Genomic DNA, 20,015 nt, shown 5'->3' with positions numbered 1-20,015 from the left:
AATTAAATGATGATACATTTTCATTGGTTTTGTCCTCACCACAAGTTTCTTATTTCTAGAATCAACATGAAACAACACGCATAACACAGTGTATCACCATAATGTGACATTTCTCGGTGAAACAGGATATTTAACAAGGGGAAAAAATGGGAGGCAATTGTTTTTATCCACCCGGAATAGAGTAGATCAAGTAATTCCTTATAGAAAACTACATCAGCATCACATGTTAAAATAATTGGTCCCACTTTATATTAAGTGGCCTTAACTAATATGTACTTACACAGGAATTAATAGTTTGTTACAATGTACACTTATTGTAAATACATGTATTTATTATGTACTTATGTTTGATTAAATACATGTATGTAATTACATCTGTAATTAACTTTTGTAGTTACATTTGTAAATACACTGTTGACCATCCCTTACACCTTAACCCACCCTTAAACCTACCCATGCCACCAAACCTGTCCATAACCCATCCTCTATCCCAACTCAAAAGCACCACAAGTGTTCGCAAATACATTATAAATGAAGTAAATACATTGTATTTATTTTTTTATGTAAGTACATAGTAGTTAAGGACACTTAATATAAAGTGCAAAATAAATGGTTTTATAATATTTTAATGTGTTTTTTTATGTGTTATATATATATATATATATATATATATATATATATATATATATAAATATATATATATATATATATATACTTTATTTTTATTTATTTATTTATTTTTTTCATTTACCACTTAAAAGTGAACTGTTTCAGATGTGGCAAAACAACATATTTGAGAATTTGTTGACAGACTTTCAATGCTACTTCTATTCAGTAAAATATCTGTAAATATTAAAGGGCTAGTTCATGAAAAAAAAAAAGAAAAACATGTTATTAATTACTCAACCTCATGTTCTAACCCTGAGATCTTTGTTCATTTTCAGAACACAAGGTAATATATTTTATATTAAATTTGAGCTCCCTGACTCTCCATAGACAACACGAGTTAAAGAGCCCCTATTAAACTGTTAAAAAGGTCATATTTTGGGTGTGGGGGTCTCCAACAACAGGCTGATATGCATACAAGGTCAGAAAACACCTAAATTATCTTACAATATGCATTTATTTACAATATTATAACCTCTCCTTACCATGTTGCTAATCTGCGCTGATTGGTCCGAAGACCCAGTCTATTGCGATTGGTTGACTGCTTTAGCGTGAGACAGAGAGAATTGCCCATCACTGCATGTCAACTGTTCTGAAGTAGTTAGAGTGAGAGTGTATGTGTGAGCCCAATGCAGTTGAACACCTGCACATTGCTCTATTCTTAATCATGAGTAAAAACAGTGACACACATTCAGTATTAATCTACACAGTGGAAAAATCTGAACTATTTTGAAACTTGACCACTGCACGTGTGGGAACGGCTGACGGTGGGCATAGCAACAATAAATGGCAGAGGATTGCGAGCTCTCAAACGCATTTAAATCCGTAATGAAGAGGGCACGCTTCGGGTTTCCAATGGAATTTTAGACATGATATGAGAATAACTAGAGAAAACAAGTAGGCAAACATCTTAATCGCACTTACTTACACTTACTTGTGAAATGGAGGAAGGAACTGATCTATGAACTGTGTACTGTTAAGTTCAAGCTCTGACAAAGTCCCAAACTTCAATAGTCTTTTCTGATCCTTCCTTTAACAAACGGCTGATGAATCCCCCATTGTAAGTGTGTAGATTGCGGAAGCACTCATCAGAAAAATGATGGGAACACTGCATAAAGCTGGAGCTATAATGCTGAGGTATTATTGCAAAAAACTCTTCACAGCCTACAATCTTTGGATAGGAAAAATAACACTAACTTTCCCTCACACTTCAGAGCACAGCGTCTTCGCGACATGATTCAACTGGGATCTGCTATGTTTGTCTTCCTTTTTTTTTATTTTCCCGGGTCTGCGCACACTACAAATGGATGAGGCTTGAGTCCCATTCAACATCACGCCAACACAGCTGAAGATTCGTTACCCGACGATTCATTTAAACCACTCTGAGTCAACTCTTTTTTTCAGATTAATCAATAGTTTTAAACATGGCGCATGTCCAGATTTAAGCCTTAGCTGGATATTTCACTTCATCTAGAGCTGGTACACACGGCATAGAAGGTCATTTTCAAAAATCCATAATAGGGGCTCTTTAAGACATTCAAATTTCAGAAAGGGAAGACATTATAAAAATAGTCCATGTGACTAGGGCTGCACAATATATAGAAAAAGTATTGTTGTCGCAAAAATTATATATATGTATATATATATATATATATATATATATATATATATATATATATATATATATATATATATATATATATAATATCTTTATTGCCAGCAAGTGCAATAAATGTAATTCATTTTATGTCTCAAGCATTTGTGTCCTTCATGTATAGGTGTTTATCCATATCTGAACAAATCAGATGCGGCCTTTACTATGTTTATATCCACCTCTAAACATAAAGCTGAGAATGGTGAACGTGGAGCAGAAAATAAATGCTAATGCTGGGAGACAAGAAAGGAAAGTCACAATAGCCAATAAGAATCAGTATTTCCGCTGAAGATTTTCATCAATTGTGGTGTTTTAAAGTTACAAGCACCTTGAATTTTTTTTATTAGCTCAGAAAAATATCTACTACCCATTTATTTGAGTATGATAACATGTATAATTCTTTTTAAATTGATGATAAAATAACATTTTGCAAGTTAGAAATATTGTTAGAAATATCAGTATCACAACACTCAACAATATGGCATATTTTCCCAATATCACATGCGACTTCTGTGGTTGAACTGTTATCTGTAATAAAACAGCAAAAAATTTCATTTTAGGGTGAACTAACCCTTTAAACAGACAATCTACTAATACTTTGATTAAAATATAGTAGTTGTACATGAAAGTCTTTCAATAAAACACCATTTATTTCTTTAACTGGCACCAAAAGTCCAGAATTAGGATGCTCGCATCAAATTCAAAGCTCTGATGTTTGCCTACAAAGTGACTTCTGGCCTTGCTCCTTCTTATCTGCTCTCACTTCTGCAGATCTATGTGCCCTCCAGAAACTTGCGTTCTGTGAATGAACGTCGCCTCATGCTTCCATCCCAAAGAGGGAAGAAATCACTTTCGCGAACGCTCATGCTCAATCTGCCCAGTTGGTGGAATGAACTCCCTAACTGCATCAGAACAGCAGAGTCCCTCGCTATTTTCAAGAAACGACTAAAAACTCAACTATTTAGTCTCCACTTCACTTCCTAATCTGCAATTGCCTCTCTGGTTATACCACTAACTGTACCCCCCAAAAAAAAGTACTAATACTTTCCTTAGACTTTACAGACCTGAAACTTGCCTATAGCACTTATTCATTGTTGCTCTTATAGTTGTGTAAGTTGCTTCCTTGTCCTCATTTGTAAGTCGCTTTGGATAAAAGTGTCTGCTAAATGACTAAATGTAAATGTAAATGTAAATTTAATTAATTGGAATTAATTTTGCTTGGTTTGTTTAAACTTGAGAAAAGCAATTTCAAGATAATTAATTGTCAGAATGTCTGTCTCTCTGTCTCTCTCTCTCTCTCTCCCTCTCTCTTTCTCTCTCTCTCTCTCTCTCTCTCTCTCTCACACTTACAGATCTGAATTATTGTGGGAACCATCAGCCATGCAAGAATGGTGGGACTTGTACCAACACTGAACCCAACGAGTACCTGTGTGTGTGTCAGGAGGGATTTCGCGGCCGCAACTGTGACATCGGTAAGCTTACTCTATAAAACACAAGCATAATGTCCGTCAGCCCTGACAGCCCATTTCAACCACAGCGCAAAGATGTGATGTGTGAGGATAAAACCAGCAGAATATCAAAGTCTAACTGAAGCTCTGCATGTTCTCAGTTTTTCACTGTGCCACCCTGCAGGAGTTTGAACAATTATCTGCTCTGTAATAATTTTAGCCCGTGTAAACGTGTGATCTGTGATGTGGCTCTGTGAGGTGTTGATAAGAGATAAATTTGCTGAAAGACTGCTCTGGAAATTAAAAGCACAAACCAAGAATGACTGTAAGATGGCAAATACAGACAACAGCATTAAATACACACACATGCTAAGGTTTTTTTTATTTGTTTTTTGAGTTGCTAAGACCAACTCTTCAACACTTAGGTCACTTTTTCTCTTCACACAATGAGCACAACAGCAGTCTACATTGTGTGTGAGCTAAACTCTGGATCATTTATCATTGCTCTGGTAAAAAAAAATAATAATACATTTGCAACTATATTTAAAGTGTACATTACAGGAATTGTTCACCCCAAAAATACTATTTTGCACTGTACTATAAATATGGACCTGTGGAGTTTTTAATGGAAATTTACATCTAAATTCTTCTGCATCTTTTTGGCTCAGTACAATGTCTTGGGCAGTGGTGATATTTTCAACAGTACGGGCAGTGCATGTACTTCCTGCCACACGACATACTGATCCAGTGTGATAAATTTTCAGCAACAAGTAATCCAATCCACCTTTTGTCCAATTTTGAGTCGGAAATTCACTAAGAAAATGTGAAGCACTGTAGTCTTTCAGTTCTCGTAAACCTTTGATTAAACTCTTATCTTCATTCGAAAACATTTTTATTTAAGCCTTACACAGCTGAAAAATAAATACGTCATCATTATGCCATCATTACGTCATCGCCAAGGAAAGTAAATAAAAGGATTAGGTCACACTATTCTGATGGTCTGTTAGTTTTAAAATTAAGTTACATTACATCTACATGCCAACCAATTCTCATTAGTAGACTGTTAGGTTGCGGTTAGGGTTGGGGTTAGGGTTAGTGTAAGCTGACATGTACTTGCAAAGTTTCTTATAGTCAGTAAAATGTCTGTTGAGGGAGCATATCAACAGATATTAAGCAGACAGATTACTAATACTCAAATGAACCATCAAAATAAAGTGTTACCAAGGATTATTCTAATGTTCAGGCTGTGCTGTTATTCCTGTTTAGAATTCAGTCATTCTTATTCCTGTTGTACGATAAGCAGTCTTATTTTTGTAAAAGTATTATTTGCAGTCTTATTTTGGTTTGATATATTAGAACTGAGCAAAACATAGAGAAACATTAATATCTATCCAATGTCCATTTACAAAAAGATTATCAGACCTATAGTATAAAGTAATATAAATACTGCATAATTGTATACATTATATTTATCTTAAAAAGAATTGCTTACATTAGCAAATAAAACAGTGTTGAAAACAGTGTTGTTGTAAAACAAGTGCTGAGAAAAAAGAAAGGATGTCTCTTAGAAGCTTTTAAGCTGTCGTTCATTCATTCTCACCATAATCAAGGTCTTGATCGTAACATGTCTTTTTTGTCTCTTCTGTTTATATCATGTCATAGCATCTGTGGGATAAAAGAACTCCATCCTAAAATGGTGTTGTTTAATGTAAAGTTAATTAGACTCATTCAAAAGTAGCATCACTGCACACACACAAAAAAACACGTTAAAGATGCATGTTACACTTACAACTGTTCAATATGTTTTTTCTTTTTTCTTATTATGAACAGAGTTGTGAGGGAAGGGACATTTTCTTTTGCCATTCAGTGACAATCAGACAGGCTCATGCAGTACTACTTCTTTTAAAATCTAAATATGAATCAGAATAAAGCAGTCTCCTCATAAAAGCCGGTTTATCAGCATGCCGCTACATTGAAAACTACATTTATTCGATTTACGCCTTCTGATTGGTTCTAAGGACATAGTGGCTTTTGCTGTCCAATGCAAGTGGCATTTAAAGGCTTTTGCCAACAAACTGTTAAGTCTAAATGTCATTAATCATATATATATATATATATATATATATATATATATATATATATATATATATATATATATATATATATATATATATATATAGTGGTGGGTCGTTATTGCCGTTAACGTTCTGCGTTAACGCAAGACTCTTATTGAGCGATAAAAAAATATCGTCGTTAATCTATTCTAAAAGTTATATTAATGCTCTGTGTGGATTGTCAGTCTGTGTTTTATTCCAATTGGCCTGTTTTTCATCTGGATTAATGCACTCATAGATTTGCATGAGAATGACAAAACAAAGATAATTGAGGCTCACAGTATGCCATTTCCACATACTAAATTCTTATTATTCAGGCATGTCTAGGCTTATTCAGATTTTTATCCTATGGCTACCCAATTACCCAATTGGCACAGCACAGGATATGATGCAAGGCAGAGATGTGATGCAGATTATAGCTTTTTCTCTGATTCCCTTAACAGTGGAGAATGCCTGTCTTTCTGCTCCATGTGAGAATGGAGGAACATGTGTTGAAGATCCATCAGGTTTCAGCTGTCGGTGTTCGCCGGGGTGGACAGGACCCTCCTGTGCCTCTGGTAGTTAAACACGCATACACGCACACACACACACACACACACACATACACACACACACACACACACGCACACACACACACACACACACACACACACACACACACACACACACACACACAGACACACACACACACACACACCTGCAATCAGCTCCAATCAAAGGCAGCTGCTATTCCTGTACTGCTGTAGCCAATTTAAGTCAAAATTACTCAGACAAAAAATACTGCTTAACTGAAGAACAAACAATCAGCAATCACATAAGGACATGTAGGATGTAGAGATCTAGGTTGAACAGGCTGTAAGAGCTATAGGAGACTGTTGCAGTATTTTTACATGTTTTCTGCAGTTGAAAGTTGGGGATCAGTGAATCAGTACCAACACTAATGTATTTTAAAAATGAGTTTAAACTGGTGATTTTTTTCCTTAAATATAAAAAAGACTAGGTGGTACATTTTTGTTTAGCATGCAAGGAACATTGCAATGTAAAAAGGGATTTACTGAATTTACCTAAAAAGTGAGTAAACCTGCTGCTTCAAATAATTACTAAACGTACAATAATTCTAAAAATGAAGTTAAATCAATTTAAAGCCCAATCCCAATTCTACCCCCTTAGCCCTTCCCCTTACCCCTACCCCTCGTTTTGCGCGTTCACATCAAGGGGTAGGGGTGTCGTAATTCTCTTTCGCTTGAAGACGTAGGGCTAAGGGGAAGGTGTAAATAGCCCTTCGAACTAAGATCAGGATTTTTTGTCATTATTACGAATTTTTACGACAAACATATTTTTTTATTTATTCATAACCGTGTTCATGTTTTATGGTCATGTTTTAAAATAAAACCCATCCATAATCATAACTCCTGTATAGCAGTCCCACAACATTCTGACACTCAATGACACTCGAATACCCTGTCAGAAGTGTCTAGTGGCTGAGAATGAGCTTTTTACAGTGTCTGCTATAATGTTAGTGTTGTTTTCGTGTGTTTACATTAATGAATATGGCCACTGTGTAAATGCACAGTACTGATCTTATTGCACATTCGATCGTTATGATGACATAATATATGCCTTCAGTGATTTCCTGAAGATAAATACCCAAAAATAGCACAACTGGAATAACCACAGCAGTCGCGATCATCTGATCTCACATGAAGCATGAGATGGCCATGACATATGATGACGTGTGCAGGTGCTATAGTGCTGTCCCAATTCTTAGGGGTATATTTTGAAGCCCTTCCCCTTAACCCTCGGTTGTAAGGGCCAAGGGGAAGGGCTAGGGGTTCAAAAATAGAATTGGGATTGGGCCTAACAGTTACAAATGTTACAACAGTTTAAGTTACAAGAACCATGTTTTCTGATGAAGACCATGTCATTTGAGGAAGATTTTGTTTACAAGATACAGCATGTCTGTCTATGGCCTCTCTCACCTATTACAAGATATACTGTAACCCAATATGTAACTGCTTTATCTTTGTTATGAAATCTTTAACATTGCTTAAATGTAGCAGCCTTTCTGATTTCAGTAAATATTGGTAAAAAAGTGCCTTTAAATAAAATCAATTAAATACTTAAAAATAATTTGAGCTTCAGCCTGGTTTAATAGCCTTTGTATATATGTACAAATTAAGCTGTAAAAAATAGTTCAACCATTTAAATGCAATGGATTTTTTAAGGATATCAGAAAAAAAAATCCCAGGCAAAACCCTCACTTAAATTGACATACATCTTCAAAACCATTCAATGTGTGAATTTAAAACCATTCAATGTATGAATTTAAATAGGGTATCACTTTAAATTGTAGAGTCTCCTCTTTCCATTAGTGCCAACATCTCAATTTTGAAACTTGGGTCACTGTGACTGATTTTGATGGATCAGGTCACATATATACCGTATGAGCACTATCATACGAGTGCATAAAGTGTGAGATAGATAGAATGAATGGCAGTGAAAATAGATGATGAGACATGACTGAAATGACAAGTTGTTTTCATCTACAGCAGTGCAGCAGTGTGACTCCAGTCCTTGCGGTCGTGGAGCCACATGTCAAGAGACGCCTGAAGGTTTCCAGTGTCTTTGTCCTCCCTTTTGGACTGGCAGAACCTGCCAGCTTGGTAAGTACAAAAGCAACACTCTCACTTCACCCGTCTTGAGCCGTCCATACATGCCCACACTTGCCTTACCTGGCCTTACGCTCGTACCCATCCACCACCTCACCTGCTGTAACCTGCCTCTACCTGCCTAAACATGTCATAGACCGTCCTTTACCTGCGAACAATGTGAACACCTGTTCTGTCTTGTTTATGCTTGGGACTGCCGCACTCTCAGGGACTAGTAATGCTTCAAGGAATTAAACATAAGAAGCCATAAAAAAAATGAAACAACCACTATGTTCGCTGTCTGAAACCACCAAATCACAGTAAACAAATCCAGAGATGGGAAACTCTGATGGAAGTAAAAACATCCTGTGTTTAAAAATTCTATATCAGCACAAGCCACATTGAAACTGTTCATCAGCATCATTGCTCCACGACCATTATCCGGTAACCCACATCAGACAATTTCATGCTAGAGTGTGCAGTGTATTTAATTGCTGAACGGCGTGGACCTGTGGTTGGATCCATCAGTGATGTTGTTGATGCTGGGAGAGTCTCTTTTACACTCCACTGGCCCTGAGGCTCGGATCAGCTGAGGGTCTCTGGAGTGAATCAGTCTCTCTAGACTCCTGACACTCTGTGAAATGCAGTCGTGTGTCACAGTGACACCTCAGAAAACAGCCGCTAGCGTCAGCACAGAGGCATCTGTCTTTGATGGCGAGATATGGGTTTTAACCAGTGCAGAAATGGCGTAGGCAGAATAAACATTTTCTGATTGAGACAGATATTTAAGAGATAGTGCTTTCCTGCCATTAATAAGTTATTACAGCAATTTGTGTTTGAGGTATAGTACAGTAAGTGAAACCCTAATGCATGTCCTGAATGAGTTATAAGACTTTTGGATTTTACTGGAGCGAAATATAAGATGATGAGAAAAGTGTAGATGAAAAAAGTGTTGCATTCAAAATTGAAGAGTTAGTGGCAGTGGCGCCCACAGAAAATGTTCTTAGGGGTGGCCAAAAGAGGCCACACCAAATCTTGGGGTGGCACACAAAAAAATCAATGAATTCAGTATAATGTTAGTTATTTTTGTTTCTGGTAAATGAAATAATGTGGTTTTAATTCATTTAATTAATTACTCTTGAAATACTGCAATTTATTCCTTGAAATAATTCAGCAAGTACATGTGCAAAAATAAAAAGTCAACATTTAGTTTAAAAACACTTTACATAAATATATAAACAACTTCAGTTATTTTTATTGTACAGCATACAGTATGCCATGTCTAAAATTAATGAAGATTAATGAGTTAATTAATAAAACAAATGAACAAACTGGACAAAAGGCATTACTATATACACACACACCCTCACTATAGAGACTCTTATAATACCAATTATCCATATTCCTTTTTGAGTCACAATCTTATTAATACAGCTTCTTCTATTGATGTACCTTAAGGTAAATATTAAATTGCCATTGGTGTCTATTGAAGGTGTGTGCGTGCTATCAATGATGATCGGGGAGGGCAGTGGTGGTTCTAGTTTAAATGACACCCTGGGCGAACCACCCCAATTTATTTATATTTATTTTAAATAAATACAATTATTATTAATATTTTTATACAACTATTATTCAAAATAATTTGCAGAAATCAGTCCTAAATGTTACTGGAAAATAATGTAACAGCTGCAGATCGCTTAAGAAATATTTTGCATGGATATTAGTTATGACAATTTTATAGAATACAAAAAAATGTTTTATAGAATTATCTGTGTTCTAAGACCCGACATTTGACCGAGAATTAATGTTGTGAAGTCTTAGCCCCCTGACTCATTATTCCTCCTTTCTGCTTCATAGCCATGCTTAGTGAAAGTAATATCATCATCATATTATATAAACTTTAGTTTTATCGGCTTGCAAAATTCGCTGCGTACCGACACCTCTGCACAAAAGGCTGTTACTCCGGTTTTATGGCACATGAGCGGCGAGTATTTTAACGGCGTGCATGCAAACAACCGGGATTTATACAGAAGCGCTTGAGACACACGGGAATGGATTCTCTGCGCATGCGTCAGTTTGCTTTCACCAGGGTTGTTTCGTTACACATAGAGAACACGTACAAAAGATGCCAACTGTGATCGATCCCTGATGTCTTTATTCTGGGAGTGCCACTCTAAATTAATACACTTAAATAAAATAAATCGTATCCCAATGCTTTTACTAGGGGATTTTTTGCCACTGTCTCCACATGCTGCCCCTAGCAAGAGGATTGGGCGATCGTCCCCATGCCTAAATCCGCCACTGGGGGAGACGGAGATGCAGTGAATCAGCCAAGTCAGTGGCACCAACAATAATTTAGTGACTGCATTTTATTTATTTATTGAAATATTGGGAATTTACATAAGTACATTTAAATTAATAATATCAACAGCAAATTCATATTGAGGTGGCCACAAGGGTGTTCACAGAGGAGAGCCAAGAGGTGGCCACCCCTTGGGGGCGTCCCTCGTTAGTGGCTGATCACACCAAACATGCTTTTTTGTTCTGAGAGCACAAGGTGCCAAACACACAATTTAGCTCCATTGAGTGCATTGTGTCTGACATTGCATGTCTGAGATATGCAGTCTCAGCTTGCATATCCTAGTGTACATCCAGATGCTATTGGTCATCTCTGTTGCCAGAATGACTTCATTTTAGAACTCTTTTTTCCGATCAGCTATCAGACTTTTAAATTGATAACCAGTTGACATAAGCAGTTTTATTTATTGCTCAGTAGCACACTATATTCTCCCTCCCAGTTTGCACTATTAATTCATACAATTGCACTCAATCTGCTCTGGCTATTATACTGTCGTTTGCACATAAGCCAGTTGCTCCAGGCACTTTTTTGTATAATAAAGACAATTTTAAGAAGTATTATACATTGTTTACATCTGTTTACATTACTCCACAATCAGTATTATATGTTATTTACATTCACACAGACAGGGAAACGTGTTTCCTTACTGTAAACATGACAATTAACACATTGAATTGAACTGAATGGAATGAAATTGAATTGAATTTCAGGCCTGATGCTTTTTAATAATATTGTGATATTCATGATTTGGGAAGTCATAGAGCTCTGGATAAATTGAAATAGCAACCACAAATTTTTTCTTCAACATTAAAAGTCTCCATAGACATATTGACAACACAAATACTTGTCACCTCAATGAAAACCCCACATCTGCTTTCATTTGATTTGACATAGAATGCTTTTATTTTGCTCAGAGTTGAAGTTTTTTCAGCTGCATGCGCACAGAGCACCATAGAATGAACACGAGGCCCAACAGCTGGTTTAAACTTTACACAGGCTGTATAAGCAGAGCAAAAAACACTTGCGGCCATTAGAGAATCATTTTTTTTAAAAAGGCACCTAGTCGCCAAGAGCATGTTTAGTGTGATTGGTCTCTTACACAACTTAACTTTGGCTTACTTGCTTTTTTTATCAGGGCTTGCCATTGGAAAATGATCCCTGTTGATCTGGATTTGAATTATGTGTGTGTATTTTATACTATATATCTTGAAAATGCACAGCTTTGGAAAAAAAGAAGCATTTTTTCATTCTCTGTATTCAAGTGGTAAAAATACTAACATCTGACAGAATACCATGCATTTGTTTAAAAGAAGTGGATTGGTTCTTTATTTAAATCAATAATTTTCCTAGCAGAAAATGTTCTGAGGGCTGTCAAATGTAAGTGAAAGCCATCAGTCAATTCTAATTTCTAAAAATGTATTCATCCTTTAAATTTAGCAGAAATGCTCACTATTTTGTTTTTGCTTCAAATTAGCATCAACTTTGCTGCTTATAAATAGTTAGTGTGGCAGTTGTTATGTGTAGGTATTGGGAAGGATTAAAAAATGTAGATTATAACCGTGCAGAATAATTATTTGCAGACTCTTTGCGGAGGTTTAACTTGTGATGTATATGACAGAGCAGTGCGTGCTTCTTTACAAAGCTGTCTGGAAAGTAAACACTTCAAAAGGATCAGAGCATATGATGAGCCCTTCAGAATGCAATGCAAGGATTTTTTTTCTTGAAGTCTTTAATATTGGCAGTCCAGTCAAACAAGAAAGATGTTAAATTTGTAGCAGATTTTAGTTCTGCTTCATTAATCACACATTGGAAATGGATTGTAGGTCAAGTTAAATGTGGCATTATCCATTATTAATATGCTGCAAGTTTTGGCAAATATTGAAGATCGACTGGGTATTAGATTTATGAAATTTGCATACTATACAAATTATACACATTATACATATATCTACAGTTGAAGGCAAAATGATTACCATTGCCACCCATAAAATGGCCACATCCTGTTTATTTTTTCCAACACATTTAAGCATAATAGTCTTAAAAACTAATATAGTTTGTCTTTTCCATGAGGACACTACATAGTGTACTATTTATAAGATACTGGTAGTCAGCTTAAATAGGATAATTAGGTTACCTACACAGGTTGGGTTAATTAGACAAGGCTTTGGACAACTGTGGTTTGTTCTGTAGGGCCCCAATAATACTAACCTTTCCATTTTAACATTTTTATTCCAGCCAAACTAAAAGAAACAAGATTTTCTCCTGAGGAAAAAAAAAAAAAAAAAATATATATATATATATATATATATATATATATATATATATATATATATATATATATATATATATATATATATATATATATATATATATATATAATAAGAAATATTAATAATAAGAAATGGTATGAAAAATTCTCCTGATTTCTTTAACAGCACTTATTTGAAAAAAATGTAAAACCTCACAAGATGGCTAATAATGTTGTATTCAACTGTATATACAGTATACTGTAAATATATTAATATGATGTTATACTTATTATAGCCTGACTTCATTTTTGTGTCTCTTCCTCACCTTTAGACACTAATGAATGTGAGACTGGAGTGTGTGTCAATGCCCGCTCCTGTCGGAATCTCATTGGAGGATATTTGTGTGACTGCCTGCCTGGTTGGTCAGGACCAAACTGTGACATCTGTGAGTATTAAGCAGAGCTGCAACATCACATGTGGTGTGCTTTCACGAAACCATAAAAAATATAAATAAATAAACAACCTACGTGATTTGACTTTCAATCAAACATGACAGTATCAGTGCTGGTGGGAAATGACTTCTCGGTGAACTCATTACGAGTTTGTTCCTGCCATAGTCTGTTCACACAGTCATTGTAGATTCATATTTTATTGATGTATGTAGTTAGCTAGTCTCTTTCTTCAGTGAAACCCAGCATTTCCACATGGTTGGCTATTGATTTTTTTTTTTAAATATCATCTATTCAACAGGGAACAGTAGCTGTCGGGGCTTGTGTCTGAATGGAGGACACTGTAAGGTAAGAAATGCTTCACGCTGATAAACTCTCTTGCTCTTTGAGGATGTGAAGACACTTTGACATTTATCCAGTTCTGCTTCAGCACAGCTAACCTCTGTGTGTGATGTGCAGGACTCGCAGTGTGTGTGTTTGCCGGGATTCTCTGGTAAACTGTGCCAGATAGCGGTAAATGCCTGTGACAGCAACACTTGCGTTAATGGAGGGCAGTGTGTGGAGCGTCAGGGTGGCACAGGCTTGCTTTGCAGATGCCCGCTGGGATACACGGGCACCCACTGTGAGGTGAGAACTTGCTTCGTTTCCATCACCACAGGATTCTGCAATTTATTCAGCCTTAATTGCATCAAGTCTGAGTAAACCTTTAGTGTTATGATGAATTCCAGAGAAAAACAGAATTTGGGGGAGAAAATGTGGGTGGAACTTGATTTTTTGCACAGCTCCTCATAATGTTGAGCTTACAGCAGACTGACGGTTGAAGGAAGATCATTATGATTGCTATAAAAAAAAAAAAAAAAAAAAAAAAAAAAAAAAACGGATGTGACCAACTGAGAAAGTTACAGTAGTGGATCCAGAGTAATATATATGGATAAACATGGAGCCTTGGGCTAAAGATATTAAAAACAGTCAGATTATTATTATCAGATATATAGCTGCACAATGTGGCATCATATCATGTATCAAATTTATTTTCAGAGCTGTGTTGCGGTAAAAATAGCAACAGTAAGCACCCGCAGCTCACAGAGTGCAACCATTTGACATGACTGATGCAGAATGCACTGCCCAGCTAAAATAATAGTGGCCCTCATAATCTGAAATGTGTTTTTTTTTTAAATAATGAATACATTTCATGGGTTGTAGTATATATTTTAGTAAGAGACATGGGTTGTAGTACATATTTTAGTAAGAGACATCATTTACTTTATATTAAGTCATACAGATCTTAATTCACAGGGTTCATTTTAAATCTCTTCCTGTACTGCAAAGAAATAAAAAAAAACACTGGATTAACCCACAGAACATGGGCTATGTTTACCATTGCTCAAAATGTTTTTGCTTTGCAGTTTTGAAAAAAAAAATTTAAACGCAGGGCGTCTGAATCCACTTTTGCTATTTTAAGGACGAAAAATTACTTTTCATGTTTACAGTTGCCCAACTGACTTTGGTAAGTGTAAAAACTAAACACTTCACTAGCGTGAAAACAGTTAAACAGAGCATCTGCAGCGCGAGAATAATGAGCCTCCTCCATTCGGCCTTTACTTTCACTTTCTCTCTTTTGTGGATAAGGAAACAATGGAAACTTACTACACTGAAGACATCCATTATAATTAATTTAGTTTGTTAAGCGCAAAGATTTGTTTCAAAACTATTTCTAAATTCAGTTCTAATTTCCAGCAAACGAATAAATGAAAAACAATAATAATAAAGTGTGGTCAAACAACTAAGTTATATCCAAAGAAAAGTCCAAAACCTGACAGGTAAACTTCTAAGCTTGTTTTAATAAAACAAATATAAATATGTATATAATAAATAATACTAATGATAATAATACCATTACACAAACGCAAGTTGTCATGAATAAACGAATAAAAGCCCCCGAGGTGAAGAAGGCATGGAGGTATGCTTTTTTAATATTTATTTTAATATTTAGAAAGTAATATTTTTTTATATTTTAATCTTTTAATTATTTTTCATTTGTAAAGCCATATCCGTATTGTTGTACATCCTGCATGTTTTAAGCAATGTGTAACTCGCTTTGCGCCAAACTTTAGACCTGATTTCAGCTGGTCTATTGAACAGTCTATTTTAGTTACTTAAAATAGCAATGCGCTAACAATGTGCCTTAACACACCTCTTTTCTAGACCGAAACACCTATGAGTCCACAAAGTGCCGCAAATTGATTTGCTATTTAAACAACGTGGCAGGAAAAATTAGGGTTGTGTTGATCTGAAAATAGCAACAAGTTGGGCAAACACGTCTTACACCTTATTGCACCGGGTGCATGATAGGGCCCAAAGTCATCATGATGGCAGACCCCTCATATGGAAGAAAAAAAAACTGTTGTTTAAATCTGTGAAGCCGTTGAATTTTCAATAAAGTGTGTATTTTACAGCACAATACACTCCATAGTAGAGCAGTTTCAGTTTGGTAAGGCTCACTTTTGGAGGCTTTTCACTGCAGTCTTTTAGTACAATCTTGGTTGGGGTTTCAAGCGAACAATACTGTTACTAAAATGTGATGTAAACACTCTGCTGGTCACCAATTGGACCAAGACAATCTTCACTATACCAGCATCATTGGATTTGTGACACAAGAAACCAAATATCCACTATTTAAAAGTAAATGCACTATTCTTTATTTACATAGAACAGCATTGCCTCTGTGTTATGAGTTGCTTGTGTCGAGGTTTTGTTTATACCATGTTTACGATGATGTCACGGCAACAACTAGAGTAATTCCACCCATTTTAAGCTGCACTAAACTGCAGTGGAAACGCAAAACCAAACTGAATTAAAGCAACCATACTGTAAAGTGCAGTATAAAAACGACTTTTTAAAACAGCTCAAGCTAATATTGCATTGTGTCCACTCTCTGATTATTCAGTAAAAGGTAACTACATGTCTTGTTTTAGACGGAACTGGATCTTTGCAATCCCAACCCCTGCCCAAAGGAGATGCCGTGCCTCAGCACAGGAGGAGGCTACAAATGCGTCTGTCCTGAGGGTTACTTTGGAAATGAGTGTCTGAACCTTAAGGATCCATGTCATGAACCACATTGTCAAGGTAAGGGGGTTTGAGAGTCATAAAAAAGTGAATACAGTGTGAAAAAGCATTGTTGGATCTCTGCTTTTCTTGGCGTTGCAGGAGCAGTGTCAGACCCGAATGCAAGTGGGTTCAGTGTTTATATGGTGTTGGTGGGTGTATTCGCTCTGCTTGTGGCTGGCAGCTGCTCTGTGTGTGCATTACTGCTGTCCCGTCTGCACCACCGCCACCGAACCAAAGAACAGCTCCGTACGTCAGCTCCTGACGATAACGCCATTAACAACCAGAGGCAGTTCTGCACTCTCATCCGAAATCTTGACCACAGTGTGGCCATACTGCCTCCTGCCCAGACTGTGCCCACCTCAGTGCCCACTGTGCCCATGCGGTGCAGCGAGGAGATTGAGCTCACTTTCCCCCCCTCGCCTGCACCTTCTCCAGCTCTAAAACCAGCCCATGGCCCAAAGCTGGACATCTGCAACCGCGAACGGGAGAAACTCAACCGTTTCCACTATGCAGAAAGCCAGGAACTGGAGGTGTGACCGCACTTTGTCTACTGGGAAGGAATTGGACTTCATGGTTTTTTGTGATTGATGTATCTTAACCAACCTCTGCTGGTGAACCTTGAACTCTTGAGCTTTGCATTCTACAGTAGTCAACATTTGAAGAGGATCAACAAAAACAAAAATAAAAGTTGTTCTAAAACTATTGAACACATTCTTGTCCTAGGACCATTTTGAAAACCTTTCTTGATCCACTTCAATTGTTGACTACTAGTGATATCTGAGAAGGTTCAAATATTGAAGGGAATTACTGACACAATCATCTGGAGAAACTGACCGGCAGGGCTCAAAATTGCATTTTGACACACTTGATAGGCAAATTGAGACAAATAATTCTTGTTAATTTAAATATTTATTTTTTGATATATATTTTCCCAATGATATTTAACTTTTCATGCAAGATTAGACAAACAAAAAAATGGACCATTACACCCCATTCACACGGCATTACTGCATCTCTATTACTTCGAATGTAGTGATGTCAAGCAGGGGCGGACTGGGACTAAAAATCAGCCCTGGCATAGTAGCCACACCAGCCCACATTACCACACCGACACAGCCCCACCCAAGGACACGCACATTCACTACTTATATTTGTGTACAGATGGTAAAATTATATGAGCAGTACCTATTTAAGAGATATTTAAACATTTAATGTATGTGACTGAAACAAAAACAACCCATTTATATATGCAATAATGTCATAAATTTTCTTTTCGGCTTAGTCCCTTTATTAATCTGGGAATCGCCAACTTATCCTGCATATGTTTTATACAGTGGATGCCCTCAAAGCTGCAACCCATTACTGGGTTACCCAATTCCCAATTGGCCTACCTAATTCACCTATAGCATGTGTTTGGACTTGTGAAGGAAACCAGAAGCAAACCCACGCGAACATGCAAACTCCACACAGAAACACCAACTGACCCAGATGAGGCTCAAACCAGCAACTTTCTTGCTGTGAGGCGACAGCACTACCTACTGCGCCACTGCACTGCCCCCTTTCGAGACTAGTTCTTTTATTTTATGTAATTGGCAATGTCTGACTTGACTGCCTTTCCCTTTTTATGGTCCATCTCTGACAATTAGCTTGTGTTGCACTCACTGTTTGTTTGACATTCTTGTCAAATTTTGATTATGTCTGCGTAACCTCAGATTGGGTGCGGCCCATCTCCCGGTTGTTGCTGATTGGGCCAATGCTTAACATTTACTGTTATTCTTACTATTATCACCATCATCATCATAATATTCACATCTCGCACGAGATAAAAGCTGCCTACATTAAAAAAACAATACATATGAAAAAAAAAAAAAATGTAAAAATAGCTGACCGGCACACATTTAAAAAATTGTTCGGCCCTTCTGGCATTTGCCAGAATTGCCAGATGGCCAGTCCGCCCCTGATGTCAAGCATTCCCAAACAGAACTGTGGGTCTGTCGATTCACACTGGCTCTGTTGCTTGTGGAAAAAGCAGACACCGACTTCAGTCAATCAGATTGATTCATGCAAATGTACTAGTGCATACACTAGCCCAGGGGTCACCAATCCTGGTCCTGGAGGGCCGGTGATCCTGCAGTGTTTAGCTCCAACTTGCCTCAACACACCTGTCTGGGTGTTTCACACTGCACTAGCCAATCACATTTGTGTAACACCAAGAATAGGAGTTTATTCAAATGGAGGAAAGGCTTATCACTGTTGGTAATCACCCACTGTTTTCAGATCAGTCTTTATGCGTATATATACACTACTGGTCAAAAGTTTGGGGTCTGCTCTATTTTTTTTTTTTAATTATTATTATGTGTTTATTGTTAAATAAGCTTATCCTGCTCACCAGGGGTCCGTTCTTTGTACGTGGATTACTCAGTTAGCTGGATTTGGATATTGACGATTTGACACGATCAAGGATTGTTTCGTTCTTCAAAGCTGATCCGAGAGTTGTTGTCATAGCAACAGTTCTGCTAGGTCAAACCTGATCGGGAGCAGGTTCAATTCATATGAACAGGATTAGATCGGCTTAGTTCAAGCAAAGATAATACAGAAAGTATGTTCCGAATTCTGATATTTTCTTACAGTAGTAGTTATATACACTTGGGAAAATGGTACATATTTTTAAAATATATATAAAGTTATAGTCATTAATAAAATTAATTAAGTTATACATATTAATAAAACTAATGCAATCTGCACCCTCGAAATGAAAGAACAAAGATTGCCACCTGGTGGTGCAAAGAGAAAACTTATTGATATGAACTTTTTAGATCGCTTTAGTACAAATTGTGTATAATAGAAATGCACAATATGTGACTTTTTTTAAAGCAATAATACATTTATGCAGTCATAAACATGTTTTGATAGTTAATATGCCAGTGATTTGATGCTTCACAAAAGTTGCAGACGCCTTTACCAATATGAAAACGCTTTTGTAAACAACCAGTTATTCTTTACACTGATTACAAAACGGCTACTATACTAAAGAAATTATTTTCTAAATGTGAAACTAAATACATTGATATGCATTGAAATACATGATGAATACTCTTGACACATGAAAGTGTAAAGCCTGCTGCTCACAACAAATGTTGAAGGTTATTGTGTGTCATATTTAACAAGCCGTTTACTGCTAATTTGATGTAATTTTGCTCACATGGATAATTGAATATTAATCAGATGATGTCATTACGCTGCTGTGCCGTCAGCCAATCGCTGCATTGCTGATCATGATTTCGAGGATTGATAGATCTGTCCTTCACAACACACACAGC

The 20,015-nt window shown here is 36.6% G+C and overlaps 1 protein-coding gene across 1 annotated transcript in view; it reads left to right on the top strand.

The window, feature by feature from the left end:
* The window catches only part of LOC100535882 (uncharacterized), a 120,101-nt gene extending 101,096 nt beyond the window's left edge, over window positions 1-19,005 (top strand). Inside the window, exons 7-14 of the mRNA XM_087293328.1 lie at window positions 3,673-3,792; window positions 6,326-6,439; window positions 8,432-8,545; window positions 13,470-13,583; window positions 13,889-13,935; window positions 14,047-14,214; window positions 16,563-16,713; window positions 16,795-19,005. Of these exons, the coding sequence (XP_087149454.1) occupies window positions 3,673-3,792; window positions 6,326-6,439; window positions 8,432-8,545; window positions 13,470-13,583; window positions 13,889-13,935; window positions 14,047-14,214; window positions 16,563-16,713; window positions 16,795-17,231 (1,265 nt within the window). The 3' untranslated portion in view covers window positions 17,232-19,005. The remainder of the gene's footprint in view (window positions 1-3,672; window positions 3,793-6,325; window positions 6,440-8,431; window positions 8,546-13,469; window positions 13,584-13,888; window positions 13,936-14,046; window positions 14,215-16,562; window positions 16,714-16,794) is intronic.
* The last annotated feature ends 1,010 nt before the right edge of the window (window positions 19,006-20,015 follow it).

This window comes from Danio rerio, chromosome 18, assembly GCF_052040795.2.
Source record: "Danio rerio strain M-AB ecotype USA chromosome 18, GRCz13ab, whole genome shotgun sequence".
NCBI lineage: Eukaryota > Metazoa > Chordata > Actinopteri > Cypriniformes > Danionidae > Danio > Danio rerio.
Note: the sequence above shows the minus strand (reverse complement) of the source record. Positions and strands in the feature narration are given on the sequence as shown.